Raw genomic sequence first — 19,433 nt, 5'->3', positions numbered from 1 at the left:
AGCAAGGGTGCAATGAATAATGGATGATGGTGCAATCAGCCATCCATTAAAAACCCACCATTCAACCGCCATTCAACCTCCATTCAACCACTGTACCACAGGCATGTATCCACGGTTTGTCAAAGTTTGAGACCTTTAGCTTCAAGAACGCCGTATATTTTAGCCTTTCCCTTTGTATGAGGATGTCCCGGTTGAAAATATAGGGCTGCTCTTTTCGCTTCCTAGAAATCCTGAACTCATGATGATGGGCGCTGGAATCTGTGATAGCCGCTGCTGATATCACTGCCTTGTACGAAGCAGCTGAGAGTTCGAAATAGCAGCCTCTCAGTTTCCCCTGTTCTCACGGTAGGTGAATTTCTAGTTATATCTGCTTTGTTGGCAAAACCCAGTTTACAATTTTAATCTTTCCATCTTCCAATCGGTCAATGATAGATGCGTGGTTGTGTTGGGTCCCCAACAAGTAGAGTTGTATGCCTATGGGAAGCTACAGCCACATGTTCAATCCACTTAAATACTTGTATAAGTACACATTCTTTAATGTCTTCACAGTTGTAGATCGGGAGTCAAAACTCACGCCGAAGCCATATCTATTATTCCAGAGCCAAGAAACCTCGCCAGCTAGCTTAGTATATCTGCCTGAGAAACCTCAATCTTACTAGCTAAGAGAGATGAATATCAAATATTTGTATTGAATAAGTGGCTTCGTTGGAGTATGGGCATACTTTACATTGCTCATTTGTCGTAGTGGTTGTAGGGGCCTATTTTTTCTCAGGGTCCAGGGCTGACCTTGCGCGTTTCAGTCGAATTTATCCGCCCGCGACTACGTCAAACTCCAAACTTCGGCCTTATCAACCACCACCGACAACCATCGCAGCTCTATCACGCCGCAAATCCATCCGTTGATGCCCTCTATCGTTGTACACCACCTTAAGGACTAATATATGATCCCTGTTATTACATGGCAGACCTGCGGTAGCTTGGCCATCCGCAAGCAAGGAGGAGAGGAACGCGAGGGGCAGCTTCAGATATTTCTCGCGCCCATACTTCACACATGCCGGCCAACAAGTCGAAGCTTGAGTCCCAGCTTCATAAGGATAAGGTGCGTGGTGCTTGGATTGATTTTTATGGTTATGTTATTCTGCCTGTTTTGGAATCATGGTTTGACTGACATCCTTTCCCGGTGTCGCATAGCTTGTCCATTCTTACCAAGAGTTACTAGAGTGGGTTTCCTCCTTTACGCCTTGTCCCGTGTAAACCGTTTTTGGAGTCACATATCTCTAAATTCCACGAAACACGGATTTATATTGACTTTGTACTGTTCGGCTTTATAGAGAATTCTCCTCGAAGGATATACGGAATGTCGGAAACTACAACCTCGGGAAGCTAATAGGCAAAGGGTCCTTTGGAAAGGTCTATCTCGCGACTCACAAACTTACTAATGGCTCCAAGGTACTGCAAATATTACGTCTATCCCCTGAGGGGCAATATTCGGGTTTTGAGAAACTAATATATGAGATGGTTCAAACGATGTAGGTCGTGCTGAAGTCATCAAATCGAGAAGACGCAAACCTTGCGCGAGAGATCCACCATCATCGCCAATTCATTCATCCCCATATTGCTCGACTGTACGAGGTTATCGTGACGGAGAAATTTGTTTGGCTGGCTTTGGAGTACTGCCCTGGTGATGAATTGTACAACTATCTTATTCGCAATGGGCCGATGCCTCTTGAGAAGGTCCAGCGCATATTCGCCCAGCTGGTCGGGGCTGTTAGTTATGTCCACAGCAAGTCTTGTGTACATCGCGATCTGAAACTGGAAAACATTCTGCTTGATAAGCACGAGAATGTCAAGTTATGTGACTTCGGTTTCACCAGGGAGTATGAGGGAAAGGCTAGTTATCTACAGACATTTTGCGGGACCGTCTGTTACAGCGCACCTGAAATGCTCAAAGGCGAAAAGTATGCTGGTGAAAAGGTTGACGTATGGAGTTTGGGCATCATTCTTTTCGCGCTTATTGCTGGGGAACTGCCCTACGATGACGATGATGACCAGGTTACGAAAACCCGGATTTTAACGGGAGAACCCGCGTATAATGATCGGTTTCCCGAGGATGCAAAATCGCTGATCAGTCAGTTACTATCGAAACGTCCACTTCTCCGGCCCACATTGTGCGAGGTGTTGAATCATACATTTCTCGCAGAACATGCCCCACAGCAACAGGCCATTCTGAAATTAGCACGACCTCCCCCATTCTCGACGCCTCTGGAGAAGACAACGCTTGAGAGGATGAGGAGCGCTGGTGTCAACATAGATCAGGTCATAGAGAGCGTTCTTGCGCAGCGTTGTGATACCCTGGCAGGCTGGTGGGCACTTTTAATCGAGAAGGAGGAACGGAAGGAGAAGAGAAGAGAACGAAAACGTCGAGAGAGGGAGGTTGAATCCAAGAATTTACGCCGACTGAGCGCAGCCAGTAGCCGCCTTGAACGGATATCCGCTGCTCTTGTCGAGGTTGATGAGGAGGAAGGCCACTCGACGGAGCCACTGAGAAGCAGGGGAAGGAGAGATAGGAGAAGCATCACAACGCGTGAGTGTACGTTACTTGCCGTCTGTCCTGTCATTATCTGAATAGTCATTGATAATATCACATATGCAGCTCAAATCGTAGTTCCGGACCTTCCTAAGCTTCCGGAAACCGCCATTGCCTCGTCCCCTGCCTCTATTCTCCCGCCCCCACCAATAGAGAAGGATTCGTTAGTCCGATCTTCTAGTTCCTCCCGCCACCGACCGACTCCCCCACCAAAAGAAGAGAATCGAAGGTCCCGTGCAAGCACACTTCACCTCAGTGCATCTCAGCCTGATTTGTCACATCCCCATGGTATTTTGAGACGGCATGGCACACGGCGTAGACAGCATCCCATCATCAGCCAGCTTGCATCGATCAAACACTGGTTGATTGAATCAACAAAGCGTGCCAAGTCACCACATTCAAAGGCGTTTTCTCACGCACCGTCGCTCAAGTTTCTTACAGACAAGTCCATTCCGCCTAAAAATAAGGAGCCAGCGACCAAACAAGCCCACCCTACAAATGACACCTTTAACGGCGCCCAACAAACCCCAGTGCGGGTGAAACGCTCATCTACAGCAAGTAGCCTTACGCCCAGCAATGCATCTTATCGTAGCGCTGGTCGTTCAGGCTCCCTTTCTCATCAACCCCAACCAATTAGCACCACAAATGTGTCACATCACCGCAATTCCTTATCGCCTTCGCCTCTCACCCCTCGCAACTCGTACCGTCGTTTATCTGGTTTACATGGGCGAAAGTCCACTTCATCGTCCGTCTCATCAATCCGGAGTATTCATCACGCTCATTCGCACTCGAAAACATCTTCCATCTCCTCTAACAGTATTAATACAGCATCAACACCGGCAGCCACTGCAAAACAAACAGTCACTCGATCCCCCCACTCCTCCGTTAAAGTTTTAGCCGCCGCTCCAAGCTCCAGCACCCCCTTCCCAAGTAATATCCGAATTGTCCGAGGTGCTGGACCTTCATCTGTTCCCCACCCGGGTCACCATAATGGAGCAATCTACAATGCCTACAACGAAGCCGCTCCCAGTTGCCTCCTTTCCTCGCCACCATCAGGTCTTGTTTTCGCCCGCCGAAAAAGATCACCGTTCAAAGGCCCTTTTGTTGCTACTTCTGCCTTTCCGCTCTCAAGCGGTCCCGGAACACCGGGGTTGGCAAAGTCGAGGGAAGGCGTGATCGGTGCGAGCTCTGGAGCTGGAGCCGCAGGATCAGGAGCAAGAAAAAGCCAAATTATTATGGAGGAAGAGGACGAAGTTGTGTTAGATTGTGACGATGAAGATATAGAGGACGTGGATGCCTTCAGTACCTGCGACGAGACAGCGCTGATCTTCCGCGATGCTGGAAGTTTCACCGATGATACCCCTACTATTAACACTGACCCGGGCCCAATCTCCCCGTCCGATTTAGATCCAAGGGAATCGCTTGATTTCGCACGGACACGAACCCCAAGTGGACAGTCTCTCGAAGAGCCACAGCTACTTCCCGACAATAATATTCAAGAGCCGGCATGCCCAACGTTCCACCCCGCAGGACAGCCAGTTGGGCCAGAAACACCACATCCTCCACGTTCCTTGTCGCTAGATGAGAAACCCGAGTCTCCAAACCCTGCCCATAGCGATGACGCCTCGCCCTCCGCAGCACCTGATGAGTCTTCTCGCGTTGCGGATGACCCGACTACATCAGAATCCCCTAGTCTTTCGCACTCGAAGGCAACCGTTGCGGGCGAATGACTCAGATTTGGTCTGTTACATATACGTATTTCATGTCATCGGAAACCTCAACCTCTAGGGATTAACGGGATAGTCCCCCACTCCTAGAGTGACAGGCGTAGGAGAAAAGCCACGTATTTCTCCTGGACAATTGCTTGCCTACTAAGTATTTCTTGGTCTTCAAACTGGTAGTATTTAATTTTTGTTCTTTCTTGGAGTTTTCTTCTTCTTCTTCTTCTTCTTCTTCTTCTTCTTCTTCTTCTTCCTCTTCCTTTTCCTTTTCTTTTTTTCTTTGGAATATATTAATTTATCATACCCACTTTATTGCCTTCTACATTTTGTCACTCTTTCCACCTTCCTCTTATGCGGTCCTATTGTAATAAATCACCAATTTGGCCTCCGCTGAAATTGTGATTTCGTATGCTGGAGCCGCTTTTCTATTTCCCCCATTTTACTTCTCATCTCATTTGATTTGTCTATATTCCCTAGAAATAAATTCTCTTCATAATACCGCTGTTTACCTTTGTTATATTATTTTGTATTATTTACTATTCACATTTTTGAATTGTTGTGGCGTATTAGTGGAGTCCCTATTCCCGTTTTACATATTTTCTCGACCCTTTTTTTCTCTCCCGATTCGTTTGTTTAACCTTGCCAGATTTGTGAAACTTCATTATTCATCTAGATTCCCAATTATATTCTTCCATCTTGTCATATTTTAATTTTTTTTTCTTGCCTGTAGATCATAATTCCCATTCCTCTTGTTTTTGATGGATGTATTCTCACTCTGAAAGATAACAAGCTAATTTTAACTCCGTTTTCGACCTTTGGCAATGAGTTTTATTTCTTGGTACTCTCAAAACTGAATTCAATCTGTAATCAATATGTTTTCATTCTGTTATTTGATGCTCCGTTTATAAGGCGGCGAAAGTACAAGGGCATCAATGTCTCATATCACCTGGGTACAATATAGAATAGCCATGTTGCAAGACTCTTCGCTGCCAAAGCTACACTGGCTCACTGACATCTAATTATACATTAGAGACACGGAAAATCGGAGAAAAATGGCAAACCAACCTACCATAGTATCCCAATCTTCGATTCCCTCGGGTGTATTTAATCCCGTTTGGTCTGCAACCTCCCCGGATCTCGCCGTGGCTTGCCTTTTCTTCTAATATTCGTAAACATATTTCTGTGGCTTCCTCCCCTGCACTAACCAGTATTACTGGGAATTAATTCTTCCTTAGTCCCTTGATGTGTCCATCAATCCGAGCAGCTACTAAACAGAGAAGCACATGTCCTTTGATGTTAGTCTCTTCCGCCTCAATGCACCTTGAAGACCATGTTTATTGCAGCAAGAAGGTCGGACCGCAAAGGTGCTGGACTCAGGCCACTTGCCCCTTGCAGCTGGGACATGAGTTCTGTTGCCGCCATAAGGCCAGCCTGCATAGTGGCAGCGCCAAAGAATTCAGATCCAGATATCGTGAGTCGTACCAGGTCGTCTTCATCTAGTCGCAGTGTAGCATTGTCATGGGGTAGGGTAGGTATGAGTCGCGAGGACGGCCACACTGCACGCCAAATTTTAAGAGACGTTTCTATCACTACTTTCCGAGATAATGTATAAGTGGTTTCGTGCAGTGCGGGAATGAAGAACGGAACGTGGAGAGCCGACATATAATGAATCATGATGAAATCTACTACCTGGGTTTGAAATCGGGAGGGGGAAAGGCCTGCTCTTGAGATATGTCTTTGGAGGTTCTGGCACAGTTCATTATATACTACTGCCCTCAGAGATTCACCAAGGCGAAGTGTTTCCTCATAGGTACCACAGGATCCGAAATTATTCAAGAACTCAGTGATCATCAACCGAATCGGAAATGTCGCACGAAGGGCAAATGTATCTTCCGGCGCCGGCACGGCATCCCCAACCATTAGTTGATCATCATTGAAATTACCAGGTGGCTCGGTATCAAAGCTGCAGGATTTCTATGCAACCCCCCGTATAGACTGCTGTTCTGAGTAGGGATCCTGCTGATATCCAGATTAGTGTCCCACCTACACTCGCTTTTTGTCGAGCAATTAAAAGCGGACACTGGTCTGGAGAGATTGAAGGCTTAATCGTGCCTTGAATTCAGGCTCTGAAATCCAAGTTTGAGCCTCGTGGACCCAGCGAACGGCCGAGGGGCGCAGCGAAAACTACTTATCGTATGTGGCAGCCCCGATTGCAAGAACTAGCTTGAGTTGGACCAGGGATGCCGTATCGGGCGTTAATCCAGCCGCCCACACTGCTTCATAGTCCTTTCTGAATGTTGGGACATGCAGTATACGATAGACAGTCTCTGTTGTCCTCAGATAACAGGCGACAAGAATATCAGCTATGACCTTAGCTAAACGCTTACACCTTTTCATGCTGGAGGATTCCTCGCAGCTATGTTGTATATGCGGCTCGACGAAATCTAGAACATCTCGAAGGAACTATTGCTGCTATTAAATGACTTGTCTGGAGATATCTACTTCGTGACTGACCTGCTCAGCTCCGTTGATCCAAAGGCTCTGGCCGAATAGATGATTTTTACGGAAAACACTTCCACTAATGGCCCGGGCTTCGCCAACCATGCTGCTATCACAATGAACCGACAGGGTTCCAGCTAATGATGAGGATGTTGTTTCTATGTTTGCGGTCGACATAGAGGTCAAAGAAGGAAAACCAGAAGTCTTCTCAGTTACCTGAGACAGCTGTTCTTGAAATTGTCTAACCTTAGCTTTTAAGAGCTCCATCTCTTCAGACGGTTGACAAGCGGAAGTGGGTGGGGCTTCCAAGCCAGTCAGAAGTGACAATGACGGATGAACTTGGGCCTCTTGAAACGCTATTGGATATTGAAGATTCTGTGTCAAATGCTGACTCGACCGATGTGCGTGGTGCTTCAGCTCTAGCAAGATTTCTCCATGGAGCGTGTACTGAATCATTCACATAAATGCAAGCTTTGTTTTTACTTCAAGGAGACTCTCGATTACACCGAATCCTGCGTGTCCTGCAAAGAGTACATTGAGCTATACAACTCTCGCTGTTATGATGGAACACAATAGACTTCACCAGGTATATACGCACACTGGAGGCCTACTCCGCTGACGTTCGGTGTCGGACATAGTTCGCTCGCCACTCTACGATCGCAGATTATCCCCTTTTGCCGGAATATTATCAACCACAGGGTGACCAGGGAGAACTTCCCAATGCCATATTTCGATGGACTCCTACCTTTCGCACTCTTAATTTTATAAAGAGGAAACTTAAGGAGTTTGAAGGTTATGAAATGTCAATCTTATGAACGAGGTTGGCATTTGCGTTTTTGGTCCATAATGCCTCGCTATTTGCTGAACTTTATTTGACACGTTTTTGGCTAGAACCTCGAATTCACCGAATTCAGGGGCAGATACATGGCGGGGAGCGGGGAATATAATAATTTAATTCCAGCATATTTTCGTATATAAAGCGTTTCATTATCTAAGATGTCTTACCAGATCGCAGCGCGGCGCACCAAGCTTGGAAAGCCTTTTTTCCCTCTCTCACGCGTATTCCTGAGAGAACCATGACAAGCACAGAAGCAGAAGTTGAGCTGAATAAGGAAAATGGGCAGAGTCCAATATCTACGAGTAAATTCGATGAAGGAGACACCCGAATAGATTTAGCAGAATCACCGGATGGAGGAATACAGGCGTGCCTTGGATTGGATTTTTGTCAGTATTTTTACAGTTCTCCATGGGTGTAATAGTAGGCCCATTGTTTGATCGTTTCGGTGCATGGGTATGCCTCCCTCGTCCACCGCGATTAGAACCCGCAATCGGACATAAAAATAGCTCATTCGCCCTGCGGAAATTCTCTATATATTTTCTTCATGATAGTTAGCTTTTGCTATGAGTATTGGCAATTCATGCTGGCACAGGGTGTTTTGATTGGGCATCAATTTCGCATTTTTTATGATACCAGCGATGGCAACGGTATCCCAATATTTCGGCCAGAATCGAGCAACGGCATTGGGCCTAACGGTGGCCGGCTCATCTATCGGTGGCGTCATATTCCCTATGGCAATTTCAAAGTTGCTGAACGATTCTTCCCTTGGCTTTGGATGGTCAGTGAGAATCATTAAGTTTGTCATGTTGCCCCTTATGGCCTTCTCGTGCGTTACAGTTAAGGCTCGCCGCCCACCTTGAGCAACTGACTTCTTCATTGGAGCGGCCTTTAAAGGCATCAAATTTATCCTTCTCGTGGCCGCCATGTTCTGCATGTTCATTGGCTTTTTCACACCGCTCTTCATCCCGTCTTATGCAGTCACAAGGGGAGTGGACACAAATCTAGCCTCCTATCTGTTAGCAATTGTCAACAGCTCCTCCGCTTTTGGACAAATCATACCCGGTTTGTTAGCGGACAAATTCGGTCGATTGGACGTACTAGGGATCGGGGCCATAAGCACTGGCATTGTCTTGTGTTGCCTAAACGTGGCAAAAAGCACTGCGGCATTAGTAATGTACTCCGTTGTATTTGGATTCACTTTAGGGACGATAATATCCGAAATTTCTGCGGCCTTTACCATGTGTTCTAAAGACCCCCGGGATGTCGGTACTTACATGGGAATGGGTATGGCCCTAAGCTCCCTTAAAGCCTCGATAGGTCCTCCAGTTAATGGCGCACTTTTTGACAAATATTACAGATTTTTGGAAGTATCCATCTTCAGCGAGTTAATGTGTTTGGTTGGTGGTTGTATTGTGATTGCGACCACAGTGACGACTGCGCAGGGTATTTTTGGCAAAGTATAGCACGCACGTCTCGCGGATGAGATTTGTTCTTTCTCTTTACCCCACTCATGTTCATTTCCTTGTGAACTTATACCCCTCCCACTCGCTAGGCATATTGACTAGGGCAGACATCTTCAGAACACGCTGAGATGACGCTCGGAGGAAGACATAATATTCCACTGGTGATACCACACGTATTAAACTCCACGTAAGTCAGCAAGTGTAGATGTAGTTTATGGTACCCTTGGCGCAAATTCAAAGTCAGCTAATGTGAACGAGTTAAGGAATTGATCCGCTTTGCAGATTTGCCTGGGCAGAAAATTGGGAAATGAGCAATTGGTGGAGGATACAGCTGCAGGGAAAAACTGTCTCCTGTCTTCATATTTTGTATTGCCAGGTAGCTTAAGCAGACAATGAGTGATAGCAATCAAATAACACCATAGTTTCCCGATATTTACGGACCCAAAAAGGCTCGGACACTCTTGACCGGAGCATCGAGCTTGTCATCCTTTCCCTCCCAGAGATTATAAAGAGATTTGAGCTCCATGGGAGTCGTACTATAAGGGAATAGTTGTTTCGTAGATGTATGGACAAAGCCATAACTAAAGAAAGTAGAATATTTTGATTTGTGCCTTCGTGTCCCGCCTACGTTGAGGAAAATAGTTTTTTGGAAGTAATAGAAGTTATGAGAGTAGGTTGACTTGTGGTATTTTGGGTAGCCTAGTCGATGGAAGCAATATTCGCATGATTGCATCATGAAGCGCCAAGTAGCAGTTGTTTAGGAACTATCACGAGCATCATATCGCTCGTATGCCTCGTATCGCTTGTATGACTCAGATCCACCGCTACGGCCGTATCGCTCGTATGACTCACTTATGACTCACGAACGCCTGCACACGTGTATATATATTTCATATTTTTCTCACTGTTCTTCTCTTCTTCTTTTAGTCATCATATAGATTAGCTAGTTATTACGAATACTACTATCTTCTGCCTGCTACGTTCTGACTCTCGTCATCGAAACACTACGTACGTACTGTACATAGCGTAAGAAAGAGCGAAGGAGATATCTGTAAAATTCTTCCTCTCGAAGAATAACATGCCATATTAAAGCAAGCATTCCAATGAATATCTTTTTTCCTAATCAAATTATCCACTGTAGCAAGAAGGTGTGAGAGCACGATCATGGCGATGCTCTGGCGGCTGGAATATATTTGAATCAATAACAAACTTTTGCGATGACGTTAAAACAGAAGTGGGTCTGTGATCAGACTATGCTAATCATAGTTAGTCTACCCGTAGCTGTGGGGCATAGGGACATTTAAGCTTAAACTTTATTAAGATGACGTCATTCTCTAAAGATTTACTCTTCTCAACGGCAGCGCCATATTGCCTGTTGAAACCTTCATAACTGTCTCTTAGAATTTGACTGCGATTTAATTCTAACAAGTTTCACTATCCACCCTTCATCTAATAGACAACATGAGTCTGATACGATTTGCTCAGCATTTTCTAGTTTCGATTTCAGAGGACAATATATCCAATGAAAGCCAACATGGCGGAGTCCGAATATCTTTCCCAACATTCTTCATGCCATCTAGCTAAAAAAATTTTCATACGGAAGGAGAAAATTAGAGATGTATTCAAAAGGCTGAGGTACGAGAGAGTCCTTCCACGTTTCTGCTCTCGTTTTCTTCAGGTCCTGCCTTCCACTTTGAATGATCACTTTTCTCAGCATTCATCAGCTCTCATCTTAACACCGGTGTTACAAATACAGCAAAAGCTAATACTGTGGCATCTTTATAGTAGCTATTTCGACCGCATTGCGGAGGAGAAGATGGAGGAGAAGAGACAAGAGGCTAGACTGGACGGTGAGCTTCTTCAAGAACCCAGGAACTATATCAAGCCTGTGGTCTAACTTGCAGAGAAGCGGAGGCGAGGCTGATCAAAGACTGGTGGATGGACGAGGTCAACAAAGGCTCTGAATCCAGAATCTGACGCTTCGTCCACTACCCTGATGTACTATGGAAACCTTCACGTTTCCTGCTGGAGACTCGTGTTTGTGGAAATTTTAGCACTTTGCTCAGCAGCTTCTTGTAAGTCTCGAGATGTCATCTTTTGACGTCTAATAATTTATTTTTAGTGCTACTGCTAACCGTGAGGTGCCATTAGCGTTGTGGAACATTTACCCCCATTTTCAAGACAATACATTCGGTTTCACGGCTTTGCATGACCCACTGCGTATCTGACACCATATGATATAAAGAAAATGAAAAAAATCTTGAGTGAGTGTGATACATTAATCCATATTTTCTCACTTTTTAATTGTGGCAAAATAGAGCTAATGTTAACTAAAACAAAGCTCAGACAAACGATATCTTGAAACACATCAAAGTTCAAATTGATTGTTACGCTTTGAAATCTCAATAATCAACTTCCATCGACACCAGGTCAACAGGGATATGAGTAAGGATAATGAAAGAGCAAGTAACTGTTAAACCTGAGGCAACTTGAAATGACAGCTCTGGTGAAGCAGATGCCTTGAAAGAATGAGAAATAATATGTGAGACGGAAGTTTTGCATCTTGCAACAGAAGTTATGCTGATTTTGTACTATTATTTGCCATCATTTGAGATAGATGAGAGTTGAATAGAAATTTTGTGACTATTCAACAACCACTGATTGTAGTTTTAGAGGTAGCTAGTTAAGTAATTTATGAATTGAAGCCTCTGTTGTTTCAGTGATAAAGATATTAATATTGAGTATTAAATGAAAGTCATCACATTCTCTCATATAGTACTATCTTGAGTAAGAGTTTCCCATTGATATGAGATAGAGTGTCATATAGTGAATGACAAATGAGAAAGTAATTCATGAAGTGTTGAGGTATTGATACAGAGTGATATATAAGTTGCAATGAGTGATAAATATGTTGCATATACATAAGAAATACTAAATACATTAAAAAATAAGAAACTATTCGACACATTCACAAATTCCTTCAGAAATACAACAGGGTATCTAACAATGTTAAGCATCAGTTTATACAGCTTGTATATTGCATAATCTTCAGAAAACAATAAGTGATTGTACTTGAAAATGGACCAGTTGGAGTTTCAATTCTGTCAAGAATGAGAAGTGAGAATATATTAAAGTCTTACTTGTCCTTTTAGAAGACGGAGTTTTTCAGAACTATAGAAGAATGTGTTTTTGAATCTTCTGCATCTGTACTCATTGAAAACACCTGTCTTTAGATTGAAATCTTGGGATATGATTGTCAATACTTTCACAATCACTAAGAATTTTCAACTAATCTATAAACTCCTTTAACCAGAAAATCAGCACAAATATGCTTTCTAATTCCAGTTCATCTAGAAGCAAAATGTAATTATTGTAATTATTTCTTAAGAAGCTCGTAGCGAGTGCAATAAAACTCATTCAGTAATTTAGCTTCTCAGGGTAGTGTGGCTGCTGTAAATCTCAAAAATATGTATTCTACTTTCAACTCAGTTTAAATTTCTCAATAACAGAAGAGCTGAAAACCTCTATCGTTGCTATCGCTGGAAACCGATGGAAAAGGAAGGTGGAGTATTGGTAGCTAAGATATGTTCGACACATCTAGATAATCAACCATAGTTAATGAAACCATTTTCATGATCGGGACAAAGATTTACTTACAATGAGTGCCAGTTGGAAATATGTAGATTGGCCGGTCCTCTAAAATTTCAGCTTGTAACCATCCTTTTCGGTAATACATATCCAGCGCAGGATTCAAATCAGGACTGTCATCAGACCCCATCCTTACAACGACATCACAAAGGAATTGGGCAACAGATGGTTATGCCTGAAGAACATCATTTGCCACCAGTCTCCTGTGAAGGCCATGGGTTTTATTTCTTTCAGTACAGCTGAGAAGGAATGTATCGTCCGATAGATATCCCCAAGTAATTTGAGAGTTATCTTGGCAGATTGTTTGCGGTACTCGCGAAAAACCTGATAATACTGATCAGCGACGCGCACGTAATTAAACGGCAAAATATACGAACATGAGAAAGAGCCAAATTATCAAGTAATGATCTAACGACGGCTGGATGTCCACAAGTGATTTCCCATATAACTGTAATCTTGGAGCTCTTTGGGCGATCAAGAAATTATGCGCATGCTCTCCATAATACCGGCTAACGCTCTGCACTACGTTATATTCTTCACGTGTAAATAACCAAATATCTGGATTAGATCAGTACGCCGGGGAGATATTCGCTGAACTGGGTCGAGCGTGTTTATATTGGGAGGTTGATCTCCGAATGGATAGCTCATTGAGGAACCGTAGGATGAAAATAACGCGACGCAAGGGCCAGCGCCAGGCGAGATATTCTTGACCAGGTCATTCCAGAATGAAAAGTGAGGTTATGAACATTGCGCCTCGTCTATTGTAATGAAAACACTGTTCCAACCAGTCATCAAGATCAAGGGATCTGTCGGTGATAGTGTTTAGTAGTTGATTGTGTTGAGTGGACAGGTTCATCATGAGAGCTCATCAGCCAACTGAAACAGACAACTCTCATGTTGATGTTCTCTTAACATGAACTGGAGGAGTTGAGCTAGGTTAGATTTACCACGGGCAGGGGTGATAACGGATATGGACAACTCCCATCGCAAGCAGGCGTTCTCACAAAGCTTACACTGTTGTATGACGAGATATCCTTGTAGAAAAGGGTTCATTTGACTCTGCCCCTGTGCCAATGGAATGTCCTGACCCTTTCTGAGCATTTTCCCAACGAGCTTCCTGAGAGATTTGTGGTGTCAGAGCTGGGAATCACTGAGCCCGGAGGTCAACCCTTGGGGAGAGGAAATGGAACCGGTAGCTCAAATATCTCAATAATCTAACAAATCATGATCGCATAATTTGCAACAGTCACCAACAAAAGATACAAAAATATCGAAAATCCCATTGGGCAAGGACAAGGAACCCTCAATCGGCCGGCAGTCGAGGACGTAGTATATACTCTCGACTGCAAGCGTTCGACGTAAAGGACATGCAGGGCGGGATAATCCATATCTTGTTGATTCTGGTCCGCAGCAGAATGCTTGAGAGGCCATCTGAGGCTTCGCAGGGCTCGTCGGGAGCCAGGTGAAGTCGTGTAGCTACAGATATATGATATTATCAAAGATGCCGGGAAAGGGCCGGCTTGCCTGACTCAAATAGATGATGCAGAAGCCCAGAATGCAAACGTTGAGATCGATGTCTTAAGAAGGCCTATTAAAGTTCCCAAATATTTTAACTGGGGAATCGTGAATCCAGCCCTGGAATTTTTAGGTCAAATATGAAGAAGACGGGCCCATCAATACCTCGGATCCTTGTCGGTGTAGGCATATACTGCTGTGCATTTGAAGAGCAGTCCGTGCTTCACGACAAGCAGGGAGGAGTGGCAGCAAATTGACCCAGAAATGAGAGCAAGCAGGCATTGTAGAAGACTGGGGAGCGGGCTTCAGGGGCAACTAACTTATCCAATCCAGAGAGAATCTGATCTCTAGAAGCTAACTAATACATACATACATGCATGTATGCAGATTTCATGTTAGCCACCCAGTTATCTCTCAAATATGCTGTGGCTTAACATTCGGATAATCCCGAAATCTTTAGTATCCTTGTCTAATACTCGAAAGATCTTTGATCTGCCTCCCCTCCGAATCGAAATTGTCAGCACTCAGCCACCCTTGAAAACTTCCTCTAACCTTTCCCTCCCACTCCCTATCGACAATAGAAAACCATGACGAATCCCGATTCCGTCCCTTCACAATCATATGCTGTCTGAACAAACCCTCAAACACAAACCCCAACCTTTCCGCCGCCCGTTTTGACGGTTCATTCAAATCATTACACTTCCACTCACACCTGCGGAAATTTAACTCTTCAAACACCCATTTAAGCAATAGGTACATGGTTTCTGTTGCTGGTGTGGTACGCTGTAGTTCGCGTGAAAAGGTAACGAAGCCAATTTCCACCACACGATTCTTGACATCGATGCGGAGAAGGCTTAGGAATCCAGTTACCTTGCCACTATCACGATTGCCGTTGGAAGTGCGATCAACGATGCTGAAGAACAGTGGGTCCTCTGACTCGGCTTTTTTTGAAATAAAACTGTCGAATTCTTTCTTCGGGGCGAAGGGGCCATCAGGCATGTAGTCCCATATTCTCGAGTTTTCGCTTCCTCCAAGGCAGGAGAATAAATCATCGGAATGTGCCGTGCTGAGGGGTTCTAGCGTAACAGTTCTGTTCTCCCATGTAGGACTTTATGGGTTGGTTGGATAGCAGGGTTATCAGGAACGAGGGGTCCCTCCATCTTTGTATTGGGGCGAATAAATAAGTGACACAGCAGGGGCCGAGCTAGTTGGTAGTCTGGTGTGTGGCATATTAGAGTAATTTAAGGTCTAAAATTGGACATTGGCCATATTGGATGTCGTTCCATGCCATTTATGTGGAGGAACAGTACGTGGAGTACTTATAAAGCCAGATTGCACGAGTCATTAAAGGCCAAGGGAGAAGCAGTTTGGCGACTCACAGAATGTGATCGTGTAGTCAGAGCCGTCGCAGGACATACAAGAATTGAAGTTTTCCCTCAAACATTAAGAACTTCAACAATATGAAGCAAATAGCCGACGGGAACTGTCCGCAACATATATAGTTATAGAGCCATTATTTTACCCTGGAGAGGAGATAGAATTATCAGTTGCTGATCTGATCATGCTTTAACGTCCGAAGGAGGGGAATACTCAACAACAAGGTCACCAAAAAAAAGAAAAAAGAAAGTTACTGCACTGAAATTACCCTGGATCCAAATTGGAATAATTGGGCGAGGAGAATATTATGCCCATAAGGCTAGCCATGAGTCTAGGGGCTGTTAGGCCAGCACATAACTGAAGATTTAGGCGACAATGGCCTTAACCCATAACCAAATGCCTTAGCTGCTGATAGTTGGACACAGGGTTCTTGGTCCTTCCTTGAAGAATAGATTGTCATTGCATTGGGGACATCCTTAAAAGTAACAGATCAAGGTGTATTAACCATTTCTGCTCAACTTGCACGCGTTTTCCAATAACTAATGAACAAGAGAGACTACACCACAAATGCGAGGCCAAATGCATTTGAAAACCTGTTTCAGCAGCGAGAATCGAGTATCAAGAAGAAACTATGATACAACAAAGCGCCCTTGTTAGTGCAGAACATTAAGTCTCACCCAATCGACCCATTCCTCATTTTGAGAATAAAATGGCAACACACAAGAGTTTTTCCCTATCCGGCATAACAACACGGTCGCCCAAAACGATAGCCCAGTTGCCATGGCAACTCACACTCCTGTCGCCACCCATAAGACCGAAGACAAAAAACCAAAAACCAAAAACCAAAAAATAAAAAAAATAAAAATAAAAAAAAACACCAGGTCTTGCAATAATAGTGACAGAAGGGAAGCCAAAGTCCGAACATGAATGTTGATGACGGGGGAGTCGTAGCAATCCAACAAGAAGAACTAACCAAAAGACACAACAGTGAGGACTCCAGGATTCTACCAGCTTTTGAACTTCTGAATTTTGAGTTTTGATATAAAGCATAGGGATATCGATTGAGTGCTGGGGAAACAATAGACGCCGGGAACAAAGGTATGTCTAAGAAGAGAAACAAATGTAAAGAAAATATGAAGCAGAGAAATTTCGACGCACTGCGCTGAAATAATTCATAATATAGTTTTATATATGACACGAAAGTTCGTTTTAAAGAGCCAGCAACGGAACTACAGATTCTCCGTAAATTTAGATTGGTTCCCAGAAGTGTTAGTCACCGACGATTGTCGTGAGGTGGCCTTTAGAGCCTCAGGAGTACCCTCTGGTTCAGAAGCGGCACCAGCAGCGGGTGGGGGAAAATTGGTTGTGGCGGTGGTTGCTTGGACAAGGGTATGCTCCCGTTGTACTTCGAAGGAGCCGGGAGCGGCTTCAGAACCGGACTTCCAACTCGATCTGCTGAATAGACGAATATGGAAGTTTCGTTTTCGAAAAGAACGTCGCGACAAGACTCTGCTCTCCCCATCCTTGCGCTCCGTTACCTCCCGAGAAGTTTCGGTAGTTGAGCTCCATTGACGTGCGACGGGCCTGGCTGCAGGGGGTCGGTGCCTACCGTCAGTATCCAGTGGGCCATTCACTTGAGGTCCCTCGGTTGCTACTGCAGGAGCGCTTTTTCGTCTCTCAGGCCCCTCTCCTGAAGCAAGCCGGTTATCCGCTACCTTATCTGTCATCTTGAGGACATTGCGATCTTGATCCTGGCTGGGTTTAACATCCCTAGGAAACAGCTTGAGTGTTGAGCTAGCATTTTCAGATGCGGAAGACTGCGTTCTGTTGGAGCTCCTGCTCGATTGGTGGGACAGACCACGGAAGTGGGGTTCTAACAGTATTGATCGAGAAGACTCTCCTGCACTGCAAGTGACCATGTGAGATATAAATGGAGAATTTTGCTGCTGTGAAGCGCTGGTCATGCCTATGACTTCCTCTTCATCTGACTGAGCTGTGGTGCCATTTGTTAGGGCGCCGGGAGCCGGGAGCTCCTCCGTTGCTCGAGCTTTCCCCCGGGCTTTTGCAGATTTTCGCCTAAACATACTGGCCCCTGAATTTCTGCTGATGCGATTTAGTAGTGTTTTCCTTTCTTTTTCATCCCTCATGAATTTTCTTTCATCATCTGTAACGCGTGTTAACAGGACAAGTAAAGGCAAGCAAGGAACCAGGGAGGACACCAACCTTCTTCATACTGAACAGTCTTTTTCATTGATTCCCTGCGTTCTTTCTCTAATTGATGCTGGCGCAAGGCTTCCCGTTCATCAAGCTCCTCCTCTAAACACCTTGCTCGTTGCTCCTCGATTCTCTCCATAATGTCATCAATGGTCTGCTTGGCTTTAGATCGGACAGCACGATCAACTTCGCCCTCTTTTACAGATTTGCCTGTTCCAATAGTAACTACATCATCTGTTCCCCCATTGATCATTGAGAATTTTTCTAACATGCGAGAAGGTGGTCTTCCTGTGGTCTCATAGATATGTTGATCAACGTCATCTATTACCGCGTCCGCATTTTTTTTTGCTGTTCTCATCAGAGACTCATGGTCCCATGCCATTTTTTCAGTATCAACATTCGCCATTTTATGGTGGAAATCTGTCATTTGCGATCGAATCCTTGTAGACAGCTCTTCTCCCATGTCGGTATCACTGCTTTCACTGGAAGCGCGTTTTCTTAGTTTCGCATACATAGAAGTCGAGCGCCTTAGTACATGAGCCGCATGGTAGTAACCTCTGGGTGCCTTTTGTTCGTTATGCATCTGTGATAATCTCTCTGACGCTAGTTTTTGGGCGGTCTCATATAAAGAAGACCGTCGCGCAAATGTTGTAGGCTCCTGGTGGTGCGAAGTTATGGAGGATACAGCAGCTTCCACCCGGGGCATAACAGAGAACATCTGACGGGCCACTGTCATAGCTTCTACGTGTTGTGTATCAGCCTGGATATGCAGTTCGCGTCGGGCATTACCTAACGCTGCTTCATGAATCTGGCGAAGATCGAACGCTGGCTCAGACTCTCCCAGTACCGTTTTCGGGCCCGAGAATACTCTGTGGCATGTAGTAGCCGCAGTGAGTGAATAGGTTGAGATAGGATTGTCAAGGGGAGTGGGAGCTGATTCCGATCTTTTGCGGCTTTTAGAAAATGCACCAGTTGCTGCAAGCCTTGCGCCCTCGCTGTCCTTAGGGACTTCTCCTTTATGGTCTAAAGCTTTGCCATCCATAGTTTTAGTATTTCTGCTGGTCTGAACCCTCCCCGCTAAGCTTGCGGCCTGGTAACTTGTCGTACAAAGCTGGGGGTTTCGCAAGGGGTGTTCAGTCTCCACTTCGTTTATCTCTCGAGCCGTATATCCCGCATATGCTAAGCTTGCGGCAGCACCAGCAGACGCAGTTTCCTGATCAGCAGAAGAAAGTTTTGATGGGTCGGGGTAGCCAGATGTGTCAGTGGTGCCGCCGGTACCTGCTAGTCGATATGGGTCAGTTTGTATAAATTCGTCGGGCCCAGATCGGCCCAATGGATGGAAATCCTTAAAATAGACTCACCAGCACGGCCAGTATCGTTAGCGCCTCCAGCCGCTGTTGGTCTCGGGCGGACTGCGTGTAGGGCGGCAGAAGCGGCTTTTGAGAAGATGGATTAGATGGTGCAACTAAAAGACTGCAAAAGCGATCCTGTCAATAGAAAATAATTCACTCACCATGGCCCTCAGTTGAATCTGGTTGATTCCTCACGTGAGAAGGTATCACGGTAGACAT

At 44.9% G+C, this 19,433-nt stretch overlaps 6 protein-coding genes across 6 annotated transcripts; 2 read left to right on the top strand and 4 right to left on the bottom strand.

The window, feature by feature from the left end:
- Window positions 1–1,051: 1,051 nt before the first annotated feature.
- Window positions 1,052–4,317, top strand: PAAG_00911 (serine/threonine-protein kinase; the record flags this gene model as incomplete). Its single annotated transcript, XM_015844177.1, has 5 exons — window positions 1,052–1,099; window positions 1,192–1,250; window positions 1,332–1,449; window positions 1,534–2,584; window positions 2,654–4,317. The coding sequence occupies 5 exons, from the start codon at window positions 1,052–1,054 to the stop codon at window positions 4,315–4,317; spliced, it is 2,940 nt and encodes a 979-aa protein (XP_015700958.1).
- Window positions 4,318–5,619: 1,302 nt separating this feature from the next.
- On the bottom strand, window positions 5,620–7,263 carry PAAG_00910 (hypothetical protein; the record flags this gene model as incomplete). The annotated part of the gene is made up of 3 exons (XM_002797005.2): window positions 5,620–6,271; window positions 6,497–6,771; window positions 6,823–7,263. The coding sequence occupies 3 exons, from the start codon at window positions 7,261–7,263 to the stop codon at window positions 5,620–5,622; spliced, it is 1,368 nt and encodes a 455-aa protein (XP_002797051.2).
- A 678-nt stretch (window positions 7,264–7,941) lies between these two features.
- PAAG_11187 (hypothetical protein) lies at window positions 7,942–8,522 on the bottom strand (the record flags this gene model as incomplete). Its single annotated transcript, XM_015846880.1, has 2 exons — window positions 7,942–8,174; window positions 8,279–8,522. 2 exons carry the CDS (start codon window positions 8,520–8,522, stop codon window positions 7,942–7,944), a joined length of 477 nt encoding a protein of 158 aa, XP_015703487.1.
- Window positions 8,523–8,568: 46 nt separating this feature from the next.
- PAAG_11186 (hypothetical protein) lies at window positions 8,569–11,005 on the top strand (the record flags this gene model as incomplete). Its single annotated transcript, XM_015846879.1, has 3 exons — window positions 8,569–9,102; window positions 9,216–9,295; window positions 10,894–11,005. The coding sequence occupies 3 exons, from the start codon at window positions 8,569–8,571 to the stop codon at window positions 11,003–11,005; spliced, it is 726 nt and encodes a 241-aa protein (XP_015703486.1).
- Window positions 11,006–14,727: 3,722 nt separating this feature from the next.
- On the bottom strand, window positions 14,728–15,270 carry PAAG_00906 (acetyltransferase; the record flags this gene model as incomplete). Its single annotated transcript, XM_002797001.2, has 1 exon — window positions 14,728–15,270. The coding sequence occupies one exon, from the start codon at window positions 15,268–15,270 to the stop codon at window positions 14,728–14,730; it is 543 nt and encodes a 180-aa protein (XP_002797047.2).
- Window positions 15,271–16,877: 1,607 nt separating this feature from the next.
- PAAG_00905 (hypothetical protein) lies at window positions 16,878–19,433 on the bottom strand (the record flags this gene model as incomplete). Its single annotated transcript, XM_015844176.1, has 4 exons — window positions 16,878–17,812; window positions 17,872–19,143; window positions 19,224–19,298; window positions 19,376–19,433. The coding sequence occupies 4 exons, from the start codon at window positions 19,431–19,433 to the stop codon at window positions 16,878–16,880; spliced, it is 2,340 nt and encodes a 779-aa protein (XP_015700957.1).

This window comes from Paracoccidioides lutzii (assembly GCF_000150705.2).
Source record: "Paracoccidioides lutzii Pb01 unplaced genomic scaffold supercont2.2, whole genome shotgun sequence".
In the NCBI taxonomy this organism is placed as follows: Eukaryota; Fungi; Ascomycota; class Eurotiomycetes; order Onygenales; family Ajellomycetaceae; genus Paracoccidioides; species Paracoccidioides lutzii.
This window is presented reverse-complemented; position numbering and strand designations above follow the sequence as displayed.